At 33.8% G+C, this 21,347-nt stretch overlaps 3 protein-coding genes and 1 long non-coding RNA gene across 6 annotated transcripts; 1 reads left to right on the top strand and 3 right to left on the bottom strand.

Moving 5' to 3' along the window:
• Positions 1-1,261: 1,261 nt before the first annotated feature.
• On the top strand, positions 1,262-7,580 carry LOC141659445 (ALA-interacting subunit 3-like). Its single transcript, XM_074466309.1, has 8 exons — positions 1,262-1,497; positions 2,114-2,172; positions 2,264-2,338; positions 2,430-2,543; positions 2,711-2,781; positions 4,608-4,905; positions 5,897-6,186; positions 7,269-7,580. The coding sequence occupies exons 1-8, from the start codon at positions 1,410-1,412 to the stop codon at positions 7,330-7,332; spliced, it is 1,059 nt and encodes a 352-aa protein (XP_074322410.1). The 5' UTR covers positions 1,262-1,409; the 3' UTR covers positions 7,333-7,580.
• Positions 7,581-7,774: 194 nt separating this feature from the next.
• On the bottom strand, positions 7,775-12,345 carry LOC141659444 (uncharacterized). Of its 3 annotated transcripts, none has more exons than XM_074466305.1 (8): positions 12,139-12,345; positions 11,261-11,486; positions 11,036-11,170; positions 10,408-10,630; positions 9,762-9,948; positions 9,103-9,287; positions 8,509-8,650; positions 7,775-8,020 (listed from the first exon to the last, which is right to left on the bottom strand). In XM_074466305.1, exons 1-8 carry the CDS (start codon positions 12,230-12,232, stop codon positions 7,896-7,898), a joined length of 1,317 nt encoding a protein of 438 aa, XP_074322406.1. In that variant the 5' UTR covers positions 12,233-12,345; the 3' UTR covers positions 7,775-7,895. The 3 variants fall into 3 exon arrangements, with proteins under 3 accessions (XP_074322406.1, XP_074322408.1, XP_074322407.1); XM_074466307.1 differs by having other exon boundaries at positions 12,209-12,344; XM_074466306.1 differs by having other exon boundaries at positions 12,204-12,337.
• Positions 12,346-16,379: 4,034 nt separating this feature from the next.
• Positions 16,380-18,959, bottom strand: LOC141659443 (uncharacterized). The gene is made up of 4 exons (XM_074466304.1): positions 18,941-18,959; positions 18,277-18,406; positions 16,794-17,888; positions 16,380-16,690 (listed from the first exon to the last, which is right to left on the bottom strand). Exons 2-4 carry the CDS (start codon positions 18,356-18,358, stop codon positions 16,659-16,661), a joined length of 1,209 nt encoding a protein of 402 aa, XP_074322405.1. The 5' UTR covers positions 18,359-18,406; positions 18,941-18,959; the 3' UTR covers positions 16,380-16,658.
• Positions 18,960-20,240: 1,281 nt separating this feature from the next.
• On the bottom strand, positions 20,241-21,080 carry LOC141723294 (uncharacterized). Its single transcript, XR_012576232.1, has 2 exons — positions 20,634-21,080; positions 20,241-20,510 (listed from the first exon to the last, which is right to left on the bottom strand). It is a non-coding gene; the product is annotated as an uncharacterized LOC141723294 (long non-coding RNA).
• Between the last annotated feature and the right edge of the window lie 267 nt (positions 21,081-21,347).

The following is a 21,347-nucleotide window of genomic DNA, read 5'->3' as shown; positions in this document are numbered from 1 at the left end:
TATCCTTGGTTACATATTACGTTACATTATGCTTGACAACCTTAACGACAAAAAAGAGGATTGATCAAATTTTATTGAGTCTGACTCATAGTAATCATTTATCATAGAATGACTCTGGTTATCAAATGATTGAACAACCGGGAGCAATTTACTTACGATACTTAGTTGACATTCATAAAAACTATCTAATGAATTATGAGTTCAATACATCCTATTTAGCAGAAAGACGAGTCTTTTTCTCGTAAAACTACGTCCTCGAGCTCGAGGTTTTAATTTCTTCGTGACCGTGCCCCCGCTGACTTGAGCTCTAAGCGGAGCGAATAGGTTTTCCATGAGATGTATAATTTATCTTAGGTTAGATGGTTTGCTTTTCAATATGGTACAAAATATATAGGAAAAATGTTTATAGACCTAAGTTATCTAGTAAAATGAGAATGAGGTATCAATGTATTTAGACATATTATCAAAATGGTTAACTCCGTCATACCTTTCCCTTATAGAAATCGAACCCATGTCTTCGAACACCTGTTTTAGTCTCTATTTGGGGTGACATAAATCCTTCCATACAGGAGAAATGACATTATGTTTTTAGCATTTCAGGAAACGACCCCATAAGAGAAATCACCACCCAATAGTATGTTATCGTATGAAGTAGAACTCAGTTTCAGAAAGTATATTTCGGCTTTAAAAAACAAAAAAAATGGGTCAAATACCCAGTTTGAAGATAATAGGAATATTTGTACACAATGTATTTATTTTTATTCCTGAAAAACTGACCGATTAAATTCAATTCATTATTGCTTCCTGACTTTTCTTAGTTGTTTGTGTAAGTTGCGTGAACCGTGATATGTACTTGTAGTTGCAGGACAAGAAATATATAAATAAATTTATTTTCATACTTATTTTTGTAAATGAGTTTGGGTTCGATTCAGGACGAGTTTCGATTATCTAGTCGAGTTCTATCAAACTCAGCATATACACGGCTCGACTCATTTACATAAACGACTACAAAAATGTGTCCGAATTTGACCTAATTTCCGAGTTCAGGCATAGTCGGGTTTTAAAAAATGAGTTTGAGCCGAATTCCAGTTTTTTGTCCGGGAAAATTGCCATTTTATTTAGTGAGGTTTTTACTGGATTTAATATTTTACATTAAAATTTTATAAATTAAAATTCAAAATTAATTTACAAAATTTTATAACAAAATGAAAGATTTTGGAAATAGAGACCAACATATATTTACTCACGGTAAACCATTATCTACTTTAATTATTCTACGGCGAGGGGGAGATAGTGATCTCCGGCGCTTTTAGGAAGATTATTAGAGTCTTTTTAATTTACTCTCTTGCGACGATCATTTCACCACTACAATCATCTTATTTATATCGATTTGGATCCTTTAAGTTTCGATGAACTCCGACGGTCCTTCATCCACTTCTGGCGTTGGCGGATCTGCCGATTTAGCTACTCCCCGAAGAAATTCGAAGCGCCCTAAGTGTATCTTACTTCTCTCTCCCTCTCTCTCTCTCTCTCAATTTTCCACTGTTCTGTTATTCTCTCTTTCTCTCGCTCGCTCCCTCTCTCTCTCTCTCTCGCCCTCCCTCCCCTCTTTCTCTCTTAAACTAAATAATTTCTCTCTCTCTCTCTCTTAAACAGTTAAACTAAATAATCTGTATCTTAATTGATTTTATATATAATTTTGTATGTCAGTTATTTCTATCAAGAAGTTTAAAGAGTAGTTTGCATGGTGTGATTTATGTGTGTGTGTGTGTTTTATCGAGTAATTGAAGTGCTCTTCTGTAGCTGATATTAAAAGAGTGATCAAACAAAGAATAAAACAAATGTGATCCGATATCCATAGATTTGAAATTGTATAATAATTAACTAATTCGGTGTTAATTTGTGTGTATATATATATACCACTTGTGAGGCATGAGTCGAAAAAATTTGGTGCATAGTTGCATAGTTACGAATATATTAGGTCCAATGCTTGAGCGTATTGTAACTAAGACTATTCTTGACAGAGAGATGATCTTCTTGAATTTCTGTAATGTAATCATTATAGAGTTTTTCGTGATTTGGTAATTAATTGCATTCCGGTTTTGTCTTTTAGATTCCAAGTTTACTCAGCAGGAACTTCCAGCTTGTAAGCCAATTCTTACACCAGGATGGGTAATTACTTTTCATTTTTGTGCTTAATTACTTGTGTTTTGAAACTATATGTAAATATCTTTCTTATCTGATTTTTTCGTTTTGTTTACAGGTGATTTCATCATTCTTGCTTGTTGGCATTGTCTTCATTCCCATTGGGCTTGCCTCCCTGCTTGCTTCTCGTAATGTATATAAAACATTTGATTATGTTCTCATGCCTTCTTTTTCTTGTTAAACCTTACCTTTGGGTGACTAGAAACTTTTGTTTGTTTCATTAGGTTGTTGAACTTGTTGATCGGTATGAAACTGCCTGCATACCGGATGGCTTTAAAAAGGATAAAGTAAAATTTATCCAAAGTGATTCCAATAAGACCTGCAATAGAAACCTAAGGGTAAGTTTCCTATGTATAACAATTATTATTATAATGTATGTATGTAATAGAAATAAAAACAAGGACTTTTGTGTAAACTTATCATAGCATGTGCTTTATCTTTGAAGATCTACATTTCAAGGTTAGAGTAAGTAATTTTCCTTGGTATTTCCTTATGAATAACGTAGGTAAAAAAGGACATGAAGCCCCCTATTTATGTCTATTATCAGCTGGATAACTTCTACCAGAATCATCGCAGGTATAACCATTTTTTAATTATTTTTATTATTACAGGTTCTTTTTATTTTTTAGTTTTTAAATGAAAATTTAAATTCTTTCGCTATTCAGTTAAAATTATTTTGGGATTTGATTAGCCATGTAGACTAAGCTCATTTTTTTCCTTGGTATGTTTACATAATAAAGGTGAACTTTTTTTTTGGTATGGAGGAGGTGATAATAAATAATTAACCAACATTTTATTTGTTAAAAGATATGATTTGTCATTAAAATATAAAAGCGATATTTTTACTTATTTTGTGTGTTATTTATGTATGCTCAATGTTATGTATATTTCCCGCTTGTTGAGTTCTCTAGTATATGTAAAAAAAATCTATGGACAACTACGATGATAAATAATTTAACCTTAACAAGGGTATATTTGCATGCATAATACTTTTGTATCTAACGATACATGATAAGTAGTACTCAATATCTCATTCTAGGTTGGTTAATAAATCATATCCCGACTTTATATGGAAAGAATGATATATATATTTCTATGCAGTCCTTGAGGCAAAGATATCAAGCAATTTCCGATCTTTACCCTCATTTCAGTCTCTTGCCGTATATACTAAGTACTAACAGGGCTATGATAGTTGACTCCATATTAACTCACAAGATTGCTTTAACGCTGACCATCATCTAAGTATTATAACTAGTCATCACTATGTTGTACTTGTAGGCATAAGCAATCACATTATTAGTTATATTGCAGGGGATATAACACATCAGAAATGTCAAGCATGCGGGCCTGTGTATATAATAGAGTAGCTCAGTGGTCTAATACGATAAATGCGTTTTTACTAAAGCTCTTCACGTTTAATAATATTAACCATAAGGTCATTTTACTTCAATTTTATTTAATATACTATTAAAACAATATATTTTAAATTTTATTTAATATACTATTAAAACAATATATACTGTATATCAGTTGCAACACATTTTATAAATAATTATATTAATAAAATAGAGAGGTTCTTACTCTTCCTACTGTTCCTCATACAGGGTCTAAGTTTTGTATATCCACTATTGTTTACAGAAGTTATGTGAAATTTGTGGTGGTTATATTGTCATTTGATGGAAGATTAGTTAATGTAAATAGTGGTATGGCTGGAGTTGCTATACGGCTATACCTGGTCATACTTTTGAGATTACATCTCTATTTAGGCCTCCGTTTGTAGGATATGATTGATACCTTTGAACTTCTATTAATAGAGGTGACTTGTATTTTCACCTGTCATAGAATTTACCATACATGATAGAAGTATGCCATTGTGCGTCTACAACTTGGACTTGCTTTAAGCACTTCATTCCTGCATCTTTGGGCCCTATCCGATAGTTATTTAAAATTGTAAAATTAGTCTATAAATGACTTGAGGGTTCTAAAGCTCCAGTTGAAGGTGGGTTTACACATAAAATGATATGTTTCATGGCTTATAGTCATGTATAAGTGCCCCAAAATGACACTTGTTAGGGGCATCCTACTTGTGAACTAATGGAAAATATTGTAAAAACCTGGAACGGAAGGGAAAATTGTTCACGAAATAGTTGTAGTATTTGGAACTGTTAGGGGAATAATGATTGTTGCGATTCATGGTAATTCATTCTAATAAGTTAATCTGGATGCACATTGTTCAGTTTTGCCTTTGACAAGCCTTGAACCGTCAACCTCCGTAAGGGGCTATGGTGATACGCTGGTGCTAGATCCCATTGGTCATGCTATTAAACTTTTTGTTGCTTTTGTAATAAGTCTATTTACAATTGCAGCAATTTCATATGATGATGTGTTGATTTCTTTTGCAGATATGTGAAAAGCCGAAGTGATCAGCAGCTAAAAAGCAAAAACAAAGAGAATGAGACAGATGATTGTAAACCTGAAGCTACGATTAATGGGAAAGCTATTCTGCCTTGTGGCCTTATAGCCTGGAGCTTGTTCAACGATACCTATAGCTTCTCTCGCTCCAGCCAGAAGTTGCAAGTTAACAAGAAGGATATTTCATGGAAAAGTGATAGGGATCACAAGTTTGGAAAAGATGTCTTCCCCAAGAATTTCCAGAACAGGACTGTTAAAGGTGGCGCAACTCTTAATGCCTCTATCCCTGTAAGATTCTTACCAAAATAATGCTTACAAGAATGATAGAAGATAATTTTAGGGTGTCAGATGGTGTACTTACATGCACGATATCATCATGTCTTTGTAGCAATGTTTTTTTTTTCTGATAATTAAACACCCTCACACGGCCACCTTGTCGTTGACAAGATTTGACCTCTAGCTTAGAGGGTGTGATAAGTTCAGATATCATTTTGATAAACATATGTAAATTTTTGTCACTCGCTTGTTGCTGTGGAAAAAAATGACCAAATAATATATTGATGAGAGAAAATAGATAACTCTGGCTTGGTCTAAACAATGTCCATCTCCAGATGTCATATCAATCTACCTCTTTTAACTTTTTTTGACTTCTACGGGAATTGTACATTATTTTAAGCTTCTTTTGAGTGACGTGTGTCTGTTAGTTTTACCAGGAAATTTTTAACATGACATGAAGATTTAATGTTTGGGTTTGGGAAATCTTACAACAGATTTAGTGTTGTGTTGGATTTCCACTTTGAGTACACAAAATGATCAAATATATAAATAGGTATGTGTATAACTGTGTATATATTTTAAAATTTCACTTTTTAAAAATATCTTTACTCTAGATATTATGCTGTTCTTTAAAATCTAAAATTATAATAATATATATAACATATATTTTTACAAATAATATCGTGTTTACATGTAGTTCAGTGTAATCATGTATACATACAGTAGTAAAATAACAGGTTCTGTTGGTAATGACTAGTGAGGTACACTAAATGACTTCGCGTCGTGTAGGGGAATAGACTAAATAGACACAAAAACACACAAGTACATGACATGATTGACAGGTCATAAATTTTAGAATGTTAGTTGTAATCACTTGAAGTCTTTGAGAGTTTTTTTCCCCTTGTTTGTAGTATTAATAGTCTATTATTGTGACTTGTGAGGACTGAGGACTGATTTATGTTATTTTATTTTATAATTTTTTGTAAATCTTTTTGCGGTATAGCTGAACAAGCAAGAGGATCTCATTGTCTGGATGCGAACTGCTGCTCTTCCAACTTTTAGGAAGTTGTATGGAAAGATTGAGGTGGAGCTAAAGAAAGGTGATGTTATTCAGGTGACATTGGAGAATAATTACAACACCTATAGTTTTAATGGCAAGAAGAAGCTTGTACTATCTACCACCAAATGGATTGGTGGAAAGAATGACTTCATCGGCATTGCATATCTAACAGTTGGCGGATTGTGCTTCTTACTGGCATTGTCTTTCGGCATAATTTATTTTGTCAAGCCAAGGTGATTACATTCTGAACTGCATCTCCACTTTAAATATCCTGAAATTGTTTTGAACACTTACCACTATGGTTTAGGTGGTATATAGTAGCGGCTTCTAGTGATTTTTATACCTGTACAGTATACTCAATAATTCAAAGGAAACCGGGCATTGTTCATTTTTATGGCTATGATCTTAATCGAGCTACAAGTAGACCCTCTTGTTAAAATACTTGTTTGAGGCGAGGGTTCATTGAGATCATATTTGTCGGATATTGACATTTAAGTTCTGAGAAGTTTATATCTACAACTCTTCTGTTAGTATTATAGTCGGAATTTAGTGTTGTGTATCCGGCTTCTCTATGGACGAGTTGGGCACTGCATGTTTATCTCTATTACTTTTATATCACCTGTTATATTGTAGTTTCCTTAATATACCCGTCATTGTGGTAGATTTCAAGACTTAGGATACGGTAGTTGTCCATTTATCTTGGTTGAAAATGTTGCAATGCAATGTGATAGGGGAATGTTGGGATTTACGGGAAACAAAAATTATAAGTAGAAAATAAGTAGTGAAAATTTCTTTATGACTGGGAGGGGGATTGGGAAGGGTTAATATGTAAGTGCTTTTGCTAACTAAGTGTTTGACCACCCTCCCCTGTTGGAACAGTTTAGGGAAGTTTCGTTTTGTTTTTTTTACAAGTTAAATTCACACCTCCAACTTTTGCCCTTTCGTGTGGTTTCTAGTATCTCAAGTCTTAACAAGGGGTACAAATTAGTAGTGAAGATTTTCTTATTTATTTGTAAGCTGGTGGGGGTGGGGGCTTTTGCCAACTTAGTGTCTGACCATCCTAACATGTTTGGAACACTTTACAAGGAATTGTTTATCAAGATAGATTCACATGTTGAATTTTACCCTTCCCCGAGGGTTTAATTTCCACCGTCTAAAAAAGGTTAGTTATAACTGATAAGCATGGGTACAAAATCTTTGCCTATCCACATATTTGTGCTTCGTCTTGTATATCATGCTTTTTGTCAAATGTGCAGTTTGTAAATGCCATCACTTCAACCATACTAATTTAGTTACTTTTCTATGAGCTTCTTAGGCGACTGGGAGATCCTACATATTTGTCTTGGAACCGGAATCCGGGTGGTGGATCGAACAATTAGACCTTTGCAACAGGCCCGAGTTTTTTGCTTTCTTTTGCATATTGGTAAATTCACATGCTTGTTTAAAACTGAGGGTAAACCCAAATTTGTATCCTAGTTTTATTGTACAGAGTTGCCCTTAATTTGGAATGGTACTGATTTAAAATGTTTTTTGTATGAATTTATGAGAGCCTAAAAGGGCAATGTGTGCTTTTACTTTGCGCGTGTAAATGTACATGTTCATATATAATTTCACTAATTTTCAGTAATTGGATATCTCATAAAATTGCTTTAGCTGTTCTTTTGCTTGCATGAACTCCCTGTAAATTTTTTAAGTGCAAGTGTTTAATGTAAGTACTAAGTAATAGCTCGGCCTGTTGTTTCAACTTTGCGAAAGGATCGCAAACCACCGGTTAATCAAATCAATAAAAGGGAACGGGACTTCTTCGCTTGGCAAGCTAGATTGAAAAATTAGAAAAAATAAATATTGCTATAAAAAAATACACTCAAATACAACTGTCATGGCTAAGATAGAATTCCTCATTGCTGGAAAGCAAGGAGAAAACTTCAAGAGGCAATTATGCTTAAAGTACTCTAAGCAAGATATTAGTTAGGTAAGCGCCTTCTGGATAAGCAGGGTCAATAGGATGATCAGTTGCTGCTCCGGCTTGGCGTATAACTGTGATTTTTCTGCCGGACATTGATGCAGCTCCCTGAGCAAACAGAGATGTGATTGATAAGATAAATAATGTAATAATGTGATTACTGGTATAGTTTATGGAAGACAGTAGAAACTAGGCCAACTTGTGGTAGACACTGGAAACAGGCTTGTAAACATTTCTGCCTTAAAGATGTAAACTATATATATATATATATAGCTACGTTCATAATAATTGTGTACAATTCACATATATACATGGCAATTGTGGTATTCAATTAAATATATAATTTCCCAACATAATTGCCATTTGTTTTGTCATGGGGTACATTACAACTATTTTACTGACTAAAGCAACATCAGTATTTTCAAAATATGAAAGCATGATCATTGACCAAAAGAATGCACCCTATCACTTCATATTCTTCCAATCTGAGGTCGGTCGGAGGGCTACAAGGTAACCACTTCCGAAGACTAGAAATCTATATACTATCTGTATCTTACATTGCAATTACTGTAAAACGAGGACAGATAACTACTTGCCTGAAGAACACTGATGAACTTTCCGCTTTGGGTCATAGCTCCTGAACATGAGCAAGTCATAAGTAGACCTCCCCTCTTCGTCAATTGCATGGCCAAAGAGTTCAAGTTTCTATACATGCCAGCTGCACTCTGTAGGACCTGCAATAATGGTTACGTGATAAGCAACGAGAACCAGACAAATTATTAGTAATCAATTCTTTTTATTTAATATTTGGATTTATCCACCTGCCAAATTAATATGTGTTTCTGGCCAATCAAAAACACACCATAGATGTTAACCTTGGCATTACAATGGCACCCAGCTAAAATACCAAGGTAAATCCTCAACAAAATTCGAGATGATTGCCACTAGCTGAACTCGGCAGCATTACATATGGATGACTAAATGTATATGCATTAATTTTATACTTGTGGCTAAAATAATTAGCAATTAAAGTACATAGTAGGAGTTTTAATGACTCAATCTATATCAGAAGTTACAAACCGGCAAGAAAAATATGTAACCTATTCTTTTATTAGGAACATTATATATGCTTTTTACTGCAGCACTAACAGTAATCTAAGTCAAGAAATAACTAAGAAAACGCTACCTTCTTTCGAGGGGCCAGTTTAGGGGGATCCATAATAACTATGTCCCACAATTCATTCCTGGAAAGAGCATCCTTCATAAAAAGGGTTGCATCTTGTTTCAAAAATGATATTTGTTTGGTATCCAGATGATTGAGAGCAATATTTTGGTTGGCTAGCTCCAAAGCAGGTGAAGAAGAATCAACACCTGTCAAACATTAACGTGATAATTCTGTATTCCAGAAGTTTGCTGCTACTCGTGTGCATAGTGTGAGATTAGCTCATCCCAATTGAGTATCACATACATATAATCTATGATTTACTAAACACCTTGTCCCCTACTATCGAAGGACCAGAATTTTGATATCCAGGATATTTTAAATATATGTTCAAGAGTTGATTTACTGGGAAGGCCTTTAGATAACAATAATTACTTAATATATATGTCGTGATGTATTCCAGTGTAAGCACATGTCTGAAAGTATAGCAGAAAAGGGATGAGGAATGGGAACATAGTTCTTTTTATCAAATTATCTGTAAGGCGTACTAATATATCAAATAGATCCTTATGAGTACGAGTAGATCCGCTGTATATATATAGCTCTACCCTTACTTTTTAATTCATTTTACAAAAATCAACAAGCAATGTAAAAGAAATATAGAGATATGAAGATAATGATACCAGTAACACTTGTAGCCTGTCCACTGGCTGCATTTAGAGCGAAACCACCCGTATAGCAGCACATATCAAGAACTCTCTGACCTTCTGAAATATTGCGTATAAATTGACGGTTTTCACGTTGATCGGCATAAAATCCCGTCTTCTGGCCTTCCAGTGAAATAACATAAGAAATCCCATTCTCTACAACCTGACACAAAGAAATGAATCCTTTGAACTGCTAAATGTAGCTCTTCCTGTAGCATATTATAATTTCTTGTATTAACAAATTAACAAACTGTATGAATTTCTTGTCAATATCTAATTCTGGTGATCATACGAGCTTTAGCAGAACAGGAGTTATAAACAAAATCCAGAGAAGAAAACCAGCTATCTTGGGTACATCAAATTGAAGGGCTAGTCCATTCATTTACTCATACCTCGTTGGATGCTAAAGAATTTTTATTTCCCAAATCTTTACTCTCAAAAAATTCTGTTACCTCTTTTGAAAAAATATAAAACATTCAGGTCATTGATCTGGCATGACGGGACTATATTTTCTTATGCAGGTCAATTAGATTCAATTACTTTGTCAATTTACCAGTAAACTGTCTCCGTCAAATAAATAGGGTCTAATCTACCCTGATAAGCAATTGTTATAATCATATACCTTTACTCTTTCGGGAGAAGCCGGTAAATGTACTTCCGCAAGATTAGATAAGTCAATCCCTTCTTCCTTCAATATCTCAGTAGAAGGTCTCCAGCATATATTACTGACGGCATCTAATCTACTAATGCAGCCTTCTATCTGTGGCTTGTATTTCTCGACCCAAGCAGCCGATGATGCGACAACAGCTACATCGCCAAATATATCAATGATAAGACCTGACAATCTAAGTACAGCAAAGACCACAAAAACTAAGTAGCTAGAGTAGGAAATAAAGAATTTTAAACAGGATAAGATGAAGAGTAAGTGAGAAAAGAAAAGGAGCATTTTCTGCTCTCAAGTAATCCAGAAGAAAGTATCATCCATGAATAATATTATTCTCATACTGTTTACTAGAAACAATGCCCAAGACATGCACCGTGGGCGCTTACAATTTTTATAATAACTTGGAATGATCCATATAAGCAGCTAATGAACAGGAGGGGCATGAATAAAACTACAGGCAGCTGTCAGGTTACGGAATACATGCCACCTTTTAGCTGTCAGCTAATGTTAGAATACTAATTCATGTGGTTATTTTGAAATAGAGATGGTTTTACAATAGTGAATCAAGTATATAATAGTAGAATACCTATCTCCTTCACTGTTGACAAGACGATATGCGTTTGTACAGTTAGAAGGGAAGCCTAAGCTCTTGCGTAATTTAACAGCTGCGTCAATTCGTGTTATAACCAGTTTCTCCATGTTCAAGGCACAATGCGGATCTCTGCACCAATTATAGCAACAATTTATTAAGCTTGTAGTTAAAAGGTGAGTTTCAAAAAAAGAGACTTATCACAAAAATTCATTTATGTACCCTATTGCTTCGTCTTCTAGCTGCATAATTCGAACACAGAACATAGAAACTGAATTGTACAGGCCCCAAGCAATAGGTTTTTCAGTCCCATCAGCCACGAGCACTATGTCACCAGTCTTTGGTGGTGGTCTCCCAATTATTCTATCTACTGCCCCGCTATACACCATTGGACTTCCTTCCCTAAATAGTTGTGTTTTCCCCTTCTTTAGGACAACCTTTGCAGTACCTAGTATTCAATCCAGGTTATTAAATTGGCTTCATTGTGTAGCTGAAATTTGATCAGGCTTTCTCAACTTGCATTTTTAACTAATTTTAAGCATGATTTTCCTAGGAAGCACTTAAACTGAGGAGTTTATTACATAGATGTTTGCTAAAATCAAAGGAAAGATTCGAACTACTGGTGAGCTACTCAAAGCTCTTTACACCTATAATACTCAAACTTGGGTAAGTAAAAATTGAGTTGAGAACAGGATATTGTACTTCATCAAGTTAAGCTAGAGTATCAAATTATTCGACTTGTGAATATGGTAAGAAAGGTTTTTTTTTTACCAAAAGAAGTAGTAATCCGTTCCAAAGCTTCTAAGCTAAAAAATTAAATTATTTTACATGTCGAGCTCCAGATTTGAAATGTTTAGTCCATTTAATATTATAAATAATTCATTTTCGTGTGAGACAGGATCAAGTTAAAGTACTTTGGCAATAAAATTCTACAAAATTATAGCTCGCAAGAAATGGGCATTCAGGGCTTAATTGACTAGGCGAAATGAAAATGTTTTATCTAATTATACACATGAATAAACAATAAACAATACACAAACAATTGTGGAGCATATATTCAGTTCAGTTGAGAGAGAGGGAGAGGGAGAGAGAGGGATGACCCTTGTAGTTGTTAGAAGCAATATCTTGAAGAGTGGAGGTGGCGGAGGAGGAAAGGGAGAAAGACCTTACTAAGAAGCGTCCAGCAACACCCATTTCCAAAGGCCCTGTGGATATGGCAACTCTACAGTCTGCTTAATGCTTGCACCTTGTTCATATCATAGTTCTTCAGTTCAGTTCAGTTCAGTTTTTGCTACTAATCTCATAGTTTGTCTTTGTAATAGAAACTTTTACATTTACGAATTTTTTTAAATAATTTGTGATACCAAATTTTAGCGTGTATGTGAATAAACATAAAAAGTCGAATTAGGTTAAATTTATTTGGGAAAAAAAATCAATATCCATGTGCTCATTCCGAAAGCTCTTGCCTTTGGTTTTCTTTTCTTTTTTTCAATTTTTTGAAGTTCTTTTAGGTAATGTAAAAACATTTCTTATATCATCTTCAATACAACAGTAAAAATTCATTGATATAAAAACTTATTTCAACCGAATTTCAAAAATTACACCAAAATGGGGCGACATTAACCGTCAAATTTGATGTTATACCAAAAAATTTAGAGTTTTTTAAATTTCAACACTATTTTTCTATTTTTTTCACAAAACAAATCATTAATTTTGTACCCAAACTCTTTTATACTCTTTTATTATTTTTCTTTTATTTGAAAACTTCAGTTTATAATTTATTAGTTAAATAAAATTTAAACTTTGTTTAATATTTAAATTTTTTAATTATAATCATTCACGTGAGAAAAATTATATAATTTAGATACGCATATACATGATTTTAAATAATATCAGATTCACTTAATAATTAGAAATGAGATAAAATATAATAAAAAAATCTCTACATTAATTGAAATGTTATTTTTATTATGCGAGTATCGCTAAATACATCCTCTCACCGTATACATGATTGAGTAACTATTAAATCAAATAGTCTGGTAGTCCGGCAAATCACCTGGACATGCAATATTAATATCAAATATTGTTCAGGTTAAAATCGAAAATAAAAAAACATATTTTGTACTTAAAAATACTTTAATGATTATTTATTATAGGAATATGAAAATATAAATTATTAATCAATAGTTAAATTTGAGTTTTCATTATGATAAATGTTTTAAAGGCTTTGTAAATTATATAAGCTGATTATTTATTTGTTGTGAACAAGCTGTTTGAAAAAGAAAAAAAAAATATTATAGTAGAATGATAATTATTCCTTTTAGCATGAATTTTGGGAGATGGGTGGTTTTTTTATCATAGAAAATCCGCCGCTATCATTTGAGTGCGCACTGAAATAAACCCCACAACAATAGTCTGCTTTTTGAATCAGAATCAGAACATGTCGCTTAAATACGGTTTATCATGGTTCACGTGATTTGCCGGTTATTACGTGAGTCTGTGTGCTTTACCTATTGCGCATAATTTACTCATTGCGCTATTGCGTGTGCCGTGAGATTTATACATTGCGCAGTCGAAAAGTAGTTTCTGGTTTCCTACAATAAAGAAAAGAAAAAACTCAATAATATTGACTAAGTTTTTCAAAAAAATTAATAAATGAGGTGATTAACATGAGATCGATTTTAATTTATGAGTGCATGCGCACAATATAATAATAATTTTAAAAAGATTATGAAAAACCTAGCATTTTTGGTAAATATTTTATGCTCACAGATTTTAGAGATAAACACATGTCTAGAGCTTATTTAAATTTTACTCGACCAATGAAATCCATCAATTGCTAAAATTGTGCCTAGGGTCTTCCGGCGGGAGACTTCTAATTAGCCCTAACAAGTGATTTAAATCAATTACACTGAAGAAATGAACACATTATGTATTCACACCCGCAGGTAACTCATTCCCCTCTTCACTATTATTTCCTGAATTTTAAGCTCATATTTTGCATTTTATCTTTACCTGAATATCTTAATTTCACAATTCACCGAGTAAAAAATCATTCTTTGTTGAAGATTCTTATGCTTCTTTATAATCTTTACGCCCCAACAAATTCATTTTATGATTGATTGTATATTCATTTATGTCTTAATTTTACACCAGGGACTTTTGAAAATGCCATCTTGGTTCAGATTGTGATGTTTTCTTTTAATTACCTAACAAACTTTTAATTACCTAAAATTCAATAATCATATAAAATTGCTACAAAACCACGTAATCTAAGGAGTAATTACGTGCCTGTTTGAGAAATCATAAAATAAGTAATTTATAATTTAAAATTATTAAGCGGCTTAAAAGTGATAAGTTAATGAATACTTATGTAAGTGTTTGGTTAATTTCACTTATAAGTCAGATTTTTTTAATTAACTTAAATAAACTAAAATAAATAATTTTTAAATATGAATATCTTAATTCATGACTTTTAAATTAATTTAATATTTAAAAACATATATTTAAAAACTAAAATTAATAAAAACGTAAAAAATCAAAATAAGTTGAGAAAAAAGTATGCCGTTACTATCAGTTTATAAGTTGTAAATTTCACTTATAAGCTGGGTTGACAAACAGTCGGAGATAAGTACGGGCTTATAAGCTATAAATAACTTATAAGCGTGCAGACAAACAGGCCCTATGTTAGCACAGCTACAGTTAATGCATCAAGCTTCTCGATTTATTACTTCCCTGAAGTTGGAAAAAGAAATTCAGGAAGTTGTTCGAATTGTAAGTTGAAACATGGTGATCCTTCCTCCCGGTTTTGGCATTCTGTAACATACAATAACTATAATCTCAACTGTATAGTTTATGACAATCCAATGCATACTGGACCAACTCCCTACCACAGTCAGATTTTTGGATAAATTAGTTGACTTGTTCTTGTAAAAGTCTCAAACACTCAAACGTTGTGGGATGTAAAATGTGTATATACAGTTTCTTAATAAATTGCATCCACAAGTTGGTGGATTGTTATTTCACGCCTGAATAGTCAAGATCTGCTCATTATTTCATTGCTACTATATATAAAAAATCAAACCAAACATGGCCAGCTGAGTATATAATTAATATGCTAATTGAACAGAAAATACCAAAAGAAAAACAACCAAAACCAAGAGGGGTTGTTAATCTTCTGTTATTGCAAGTCTGTTTGGGTGATGATTGATGAACATGGGATAGCTGAAATACAGAATCATTCATGTGAGTATTTATATATGATATTGTAATTGCACATTGTAAGAGTCATATTTGATAGCATTAATAGTGAACAAATTATCGAAGCCTTTTGAAAGATTTAATCTAATATGTAAATTGTATCTAACATTCATAATAATTACAATCCATAGAGTTCGTATAATTCAACAATAAGAATAATCTATTGCCGATATCCAAGTCCATGCATTCCATTCCTTCAGCTAGATATAATATATTATAATGTTTATATCAGGCTTATGTAAAAAGGATTTTTGATACATAAAAGGCTAACATAATATGATTATGTTAGCGGATATCTTTCTCTTTTTCGTGGGGTATGCCCTTAAATGGTGTTCCCTTGTCTTTGGAGTAATATATTTTTTGTTTAGCAAAAAAAAAACATAATTATAATTATTATGAAAACATAACGAACATTTGCAAAATGTCACTGACAGCAGCTGTAAGAGGAGCCTCAAAGTGGGGGAAGGAGAAACATGGGGAGAGGGGAATGGGAGCATGAGGGAGGGTCCAAGGCATCCGGAGGGATCTAGTTGGTGATGCATCTTGCAAAGGTAAGAGAAAAGGATTTCTTATCTCAGTGTTGCTGGTTTTTCTTATTTCTTTATTGTTATGTATCTCAGTGTTGCTGTTGGTTGCATGTTAATCAAAATTTATATAAACTGTTGTGTTTTTCTTTTCTTACATGTATAACTAGAAGATTTTTTAATTATTCTTGGAATGAAAATTGAAATTGAAGAATAGGTTGACTAATAAGTGAAAATAACAAGAGTATATGGAATGATATTCATGTATAACACTTGTGCCTATTAGACATTATGTGAATCAATCATATTCAATATATTGTATGTGTAGTATGATAAAGTTATCGATTAGATTAGCTGAAATTATTTTATTAAATGCTAGCATCAAACCATTTTCAGAAGTACACCTGAATTTCAAGTTGATTCACTTTCATAGTTCGTATAAGTTCAACTATTGTGAAGACAATTTTATTACAAGTTAAACCCCTCCTTTCCACCAGCTAAATAATGTTTTTGTTACATTGAAGTTTATAGCATGTTCAGTGAAAAAGGATTCTCAATATATAAAAGCCTAACCCCACTTACTAATTACAAAATCCATCAGGGTCCACTAATACATTAGACTTGTAATCTAGTTAAGTAGTAAATTACAAAATTCTTAATAGATGAGCAATCAAATGCTTGTAAGGAAGCGTCTTTCCTGCCGGGATTCACTTGAGCTTGATGCTCTATGCTACATGCTTGTTGCTTTATAAAGTGAACAGGAAAAATAGGAAGGAAACTATTATTATGTAATCTCTATAATGACATTATACGAAACATATGTATATCCTTTATTATCAGAAGTAGGTGAAATGGCAACCATCATAACCTGCAGAGGAAAGAAAGAAGAATTTAATTACTAACAATCACACACACATGGAGATAAAAGTACAACATTGTATATCAGATTATTAGATTTTGAGGTTACTTACTGGGATCTACAGTGACCAAAATTGCTGTTCCTCCAAATTCACAAGTGCCTCCAGCTACTTTAGATCTTTGCCAATAGCTATTGAAAGCATAAGAAGCATGGGCCAGTAATGTGTTTGGCTTATAGCATGCCCCACTGGGCTGAAGTGAATCACAGTCTGCACCTGAACCACAAGCATAGTTCATAGCTTCTTGAATAATTGGGTCGGGGACTGCTGGTTTAGCAACGCACCAAAGGGCCGTGCCTGACCCACTACGGTGAGGAGGAGGTTGCGGATACACGACGGGTGGTTGGAATATAGGAGGGCTTGGGATAGATATGTCGGGAGATGGAATATCTGAAGGTGGGCTGGTTCCGGAACTTGGTGGGCTGGGCTCATAGAAAGGTGGATTGAGACCTGGGGTTGCGGGGCTTGGGATGTCGACAGGGGGAACTGGTGTGTACCCGGATGGACTCGGGATATAACTGGATGGGCTCGGTATGTAAGTTGATGGGCTCGGGTTTGTGACATCTGGGCTCGGTATGTAAGTTGATGGGCTTGGATTTGTGACATCTGGGCTGGGAATGTAAATTGATGGGCTCGGGTATGTAACATCTGGGCTGGGGATGTAAATTGAGGGGCTTGGATATGTAACAACTGGGCTGGGGATGTATATTGATGGGCTTGGATTAGTGATATCTGGGCTTGGATTAGTGATATCTGGGCTTTGGGGAGGATTTGTTATGGGTAATAGTGGAGGAGAAACATTAGGTGGTAGTTGTGGTGGGGATGTTGTGGGGGAAGGTTCTCCTTCCGCTGGTGGAGGCAGGGATGAAGGTGTGTTACTTCCTGCAGGAACTGGGTATACGGAGGAAGGAGGTGGTAGTGTGGTGGAAGGAGGGTTTTCGCAGAATGGCGGTGTATTTTCAGGCAATGGCATTGGTGAAAGAGACTCAAAAGGTGGAAGAGAGAAGGGGGAGTTTACACCATAAGGTTCGGTGTTGGTTGAATCCACTGGTCTAGCAATGTCTAAGTGCTCCACTACTTTCAACTTCTTGGGTGATAAGCTTCTTGAAGTTGTGAGAGGTCTTAATAAATGTGTTATCTTTCTTGCATCTGCTAAACAAAGATATGAACATTATTTGTATGAGTGATAAAAGATGCACTTGTTTTTGATGAATTACCAAGTCTCTTCTATAATAATGCTTTGAATTTGTAATTTTGATCCAATATTTTTCGTGATCGTACCTATATATCATGTAAATCAAACGACACTATTAATAAATGTGCTACAACTTAAGCGTGCTGCACAACAAGGGATTTTTACAATAGTTATGTGCAGAATTACACACATGTTGCCCAAAGTTTGTCTCACTTAAACTATCAGCTAGTTACATCTTTTAGTAAGAATCCACACTTTCATTAAAAACCAGACACCAAGTATGAATGCAGTAAAATGCAATGACATAAACAACAGAAAAGGAGATAGAAAGGAAAGATTTACCACAGCAAGTAAAGAAAGTAGTAAAACAGAGGCAGAGGACTGAAATGCACACTCCAATATGAAGTAGTCTTCTTATTTCCATGACTTAATATCAAGAAAATCAATATAATTCTATAAGCTAATGATCAACCTGCAACACCACACCACAGCACTGGTTATGAGACAACAAAAAGGGTTTATATAATTGTAGAATATAGATATAATACAATTATGAAGTACAGAGAAGATGATCATATAACATGATTCCCAAGCACTTCACTTTACACTTAGTAGTACTAAAGTTATCAGATGTGTACATGAAGAAATGTTAAAGACAGAAAAAAGGGTTGTGGGATATGAGCCCAGTTTAATGGGCTTGCTGTGTTTGTAGTAGAGGCATATATGCTTGCTTGACATTGGAAATATACCAAAAGGTTGAGCTTTTGTCCCCTTTTTCTTATTTTGGTTGGTTTTGCTTGCTTTCTACTCAATGTTCTTATTAGTTTCAGTTGTATAATTTTGTTTGAAGGGGTCACTTTGATCACAGATACTTTAAAGTTTGTAATTTTATAAAAATCCCAGGTTGTTTTTTCAACTTTTACAACTCAGGTGAATGGTGATCCCTCTAGTTAGTTTTGCTCTGATAATCTTAGGAGAACTGGAGAACAAAGTAAAAAAGGATTACCTCCATCTTTTAAACTCAGTTCTGCATCTGGTGGTACACTAGTCATACCAGTGTAGAACCATACCATTAGCGTCTTGGGAAGATCCCGATGTATGCAGCCTTAACCTTATTCCGCATTTGGTTGCAAGTGATCCAATTTCATGAGATTAAAAACGAAGCAGATTCTACTGCTTCGTTCGTTGAGCCTATTAGTAACAAGATTATACACTTAAGTTTACAGACACATCTTTGATATAGAACAGCTTACAATTATGAGCATGTGATTAGATATTAAACTAATTACAATGATTGACCTAATGGAAGTCCTTTTCCAAGAAAAGGCTAAATTTACTAATGATGTAAATGTTCCAGAAATACAAACTTCTATTTTAACAACATTAGTATTTTATTTCTCTATAATTGTTTAGATTATGTGAAGTAAATGTATTATAATCAAAACAATTAGTGGATACTCATGTCACAAATCACAAGTTGAGAAATCCCAACCTAGTTTCTACCATTTAGTTAAAAACTATACATGTATACATTTTATATGTTTACGAAATTCAGGTCAAATTATAAACAAATGGAATAAATAAAAATTATATTAAATCGTCATTTTTCTTTTTCTATTTCCCGTAAGATTTTAGATTTATCTTGCTTCGTGTAAGATTCAGTGTGACAAGTGATTAGTGAGGCTAAACTCAGTTTTCTCAAATATCTTAAGTCTAAATTTTGCTTTCTCATTCTAATGTTCACATTCACTAATTTAAATTGCTCCTCACCTGAAGGTCGAGAAGAGCAATCACTAATCTCTCAAGATATAATTCTCAATATCTATTGTACCATACTTTTGCTCATATATTAAGTGCATAAAACTTGAGTTTAATCTCCATGAAAAAACACATGTACATATGGTGATCGGATGATATTATACAGAACCAACTCATATAACTATCATTACTCTGAAATCTGACTGAATGTCATTCTGCTTGTATCAACATTTTCACATAATCTCGTACACAGATACATCGTTAACTTGTAGTCATTCCTTAAAGAAGAACTCTATTACTTTAACAAAGCGACATTTTCGCGAATACTTCGGCCACTTAAAATTATAGACTCGTTGGCATGTTTCCTTGATATGATCAAATAATTATATCTGCTAAGCATTTGTTTTCGGGACATAATTACAATTTGAGATAATGTTAATATGTTCAAACTTTAACAAGATGATAGAAGATGAGAGTAGAACTCTTCTAGATATCTATCTTTTTACATAATTCTTATAAAATTGAGAACTGTAATGTAAACACCAGTATTGCAGTTTGAAGTATGACATTAAAGTTACTAATTGAGTAATCATACACTCAATTTTGGGTAAAAACTCCTATTGAAAATTATAATATAAGTGAGATGAAAATTGAAAATTCAACCAGTACTACAGTAGGTTGATTCTTACAGATACTTATTTCAGTGATACTTATTTTATAAGTTTTTTTTATTATAACAGATTTTTGATATATATTGGAATCTCTCCTCTGCGATCCTTCTCCAACTGCTTGTTTGTTTCAGGGCACCTCAGTTTACACTGCACATACCAGACATGTATAATTTAGAAGACGATACATTATTAGTATACTGATCAATCATGCTTAGCAGAATTAGGGTTATGCAAGATAAGTTAATGCTGAGTAGGAACTGATAAACTTACGTATTGCAGTCGAAATCAGGACTACCCGAGTATCTAAAAGGAAGTCTGCATTTCTCCTGGAGAGAATCAAGATTTGCTATATTAACCGGTACATCATTAAGTCTAGCACGTGTCTGGACGCAAGAACAAAGTTGTCTCCTTTCAGATGTAGTTTTGGCTGTTTCAACTAATATTCTATATGCCATGCAGCACGCACCAGATGGATCTTCAATTCGACGGCTTGTGATAAACGCACGACACATGGCCGATGATTGCTTTCTCTCAGGTCCTTCACAATCAAAGCCGTTGGCTTCCCCAGCCTCCATGGCCATGAACATTACAAAAACCATCACCAAGAAGTAAGTCATACTCGCTGCTGCCATTGCTGCCTCTGTTGAAGTAAGTATACAAATATGCTAGACCATACCTCGTATTTAAAGACAGGTTGGGAGGGGAGGGGTACCGCTGTAGTAATTAGGTCTATCTTCATTTAACATAAGTGGATTTGGCTTTGCCGCATCCACGACTGAGATTATGTCTCAATTCTCAGTTTCTCACTTGGATTGTTTTCACTAAAATGATTTCATGCATGTCTCCCTTTATTTAATGATGATATTTTTTGGGGGTAGTTGTTAAAAATTAGGCGTTGTTTTATTACACATTTTCAGCTTCAAGATGTGATAGAAAGTAAGGTGCGTATTTTAAGTTGGTAGTGCTTACATAATTTTGTGTAAG

Source organism: Apium graveolens, chromosome 5, assembly GCF_009905375.1.
Source record: "Apium graveolens cultivar Ventura chromosome 5, ASM990537v1, whole genome shotgun sequence".
In the NCBI taxonomy this organism is placed as follows: domain Eukaryota; kingdom Viridiplantae; phylum Streptophyta; class Magnoliopsida; order Apiales; family Apiaceae; genus Apium; species Apium graveolens.
Note: the sequence above shows the minus strand (reverse complement) of the source record. Positions and strands in the feature narration are given on the sequence as shown.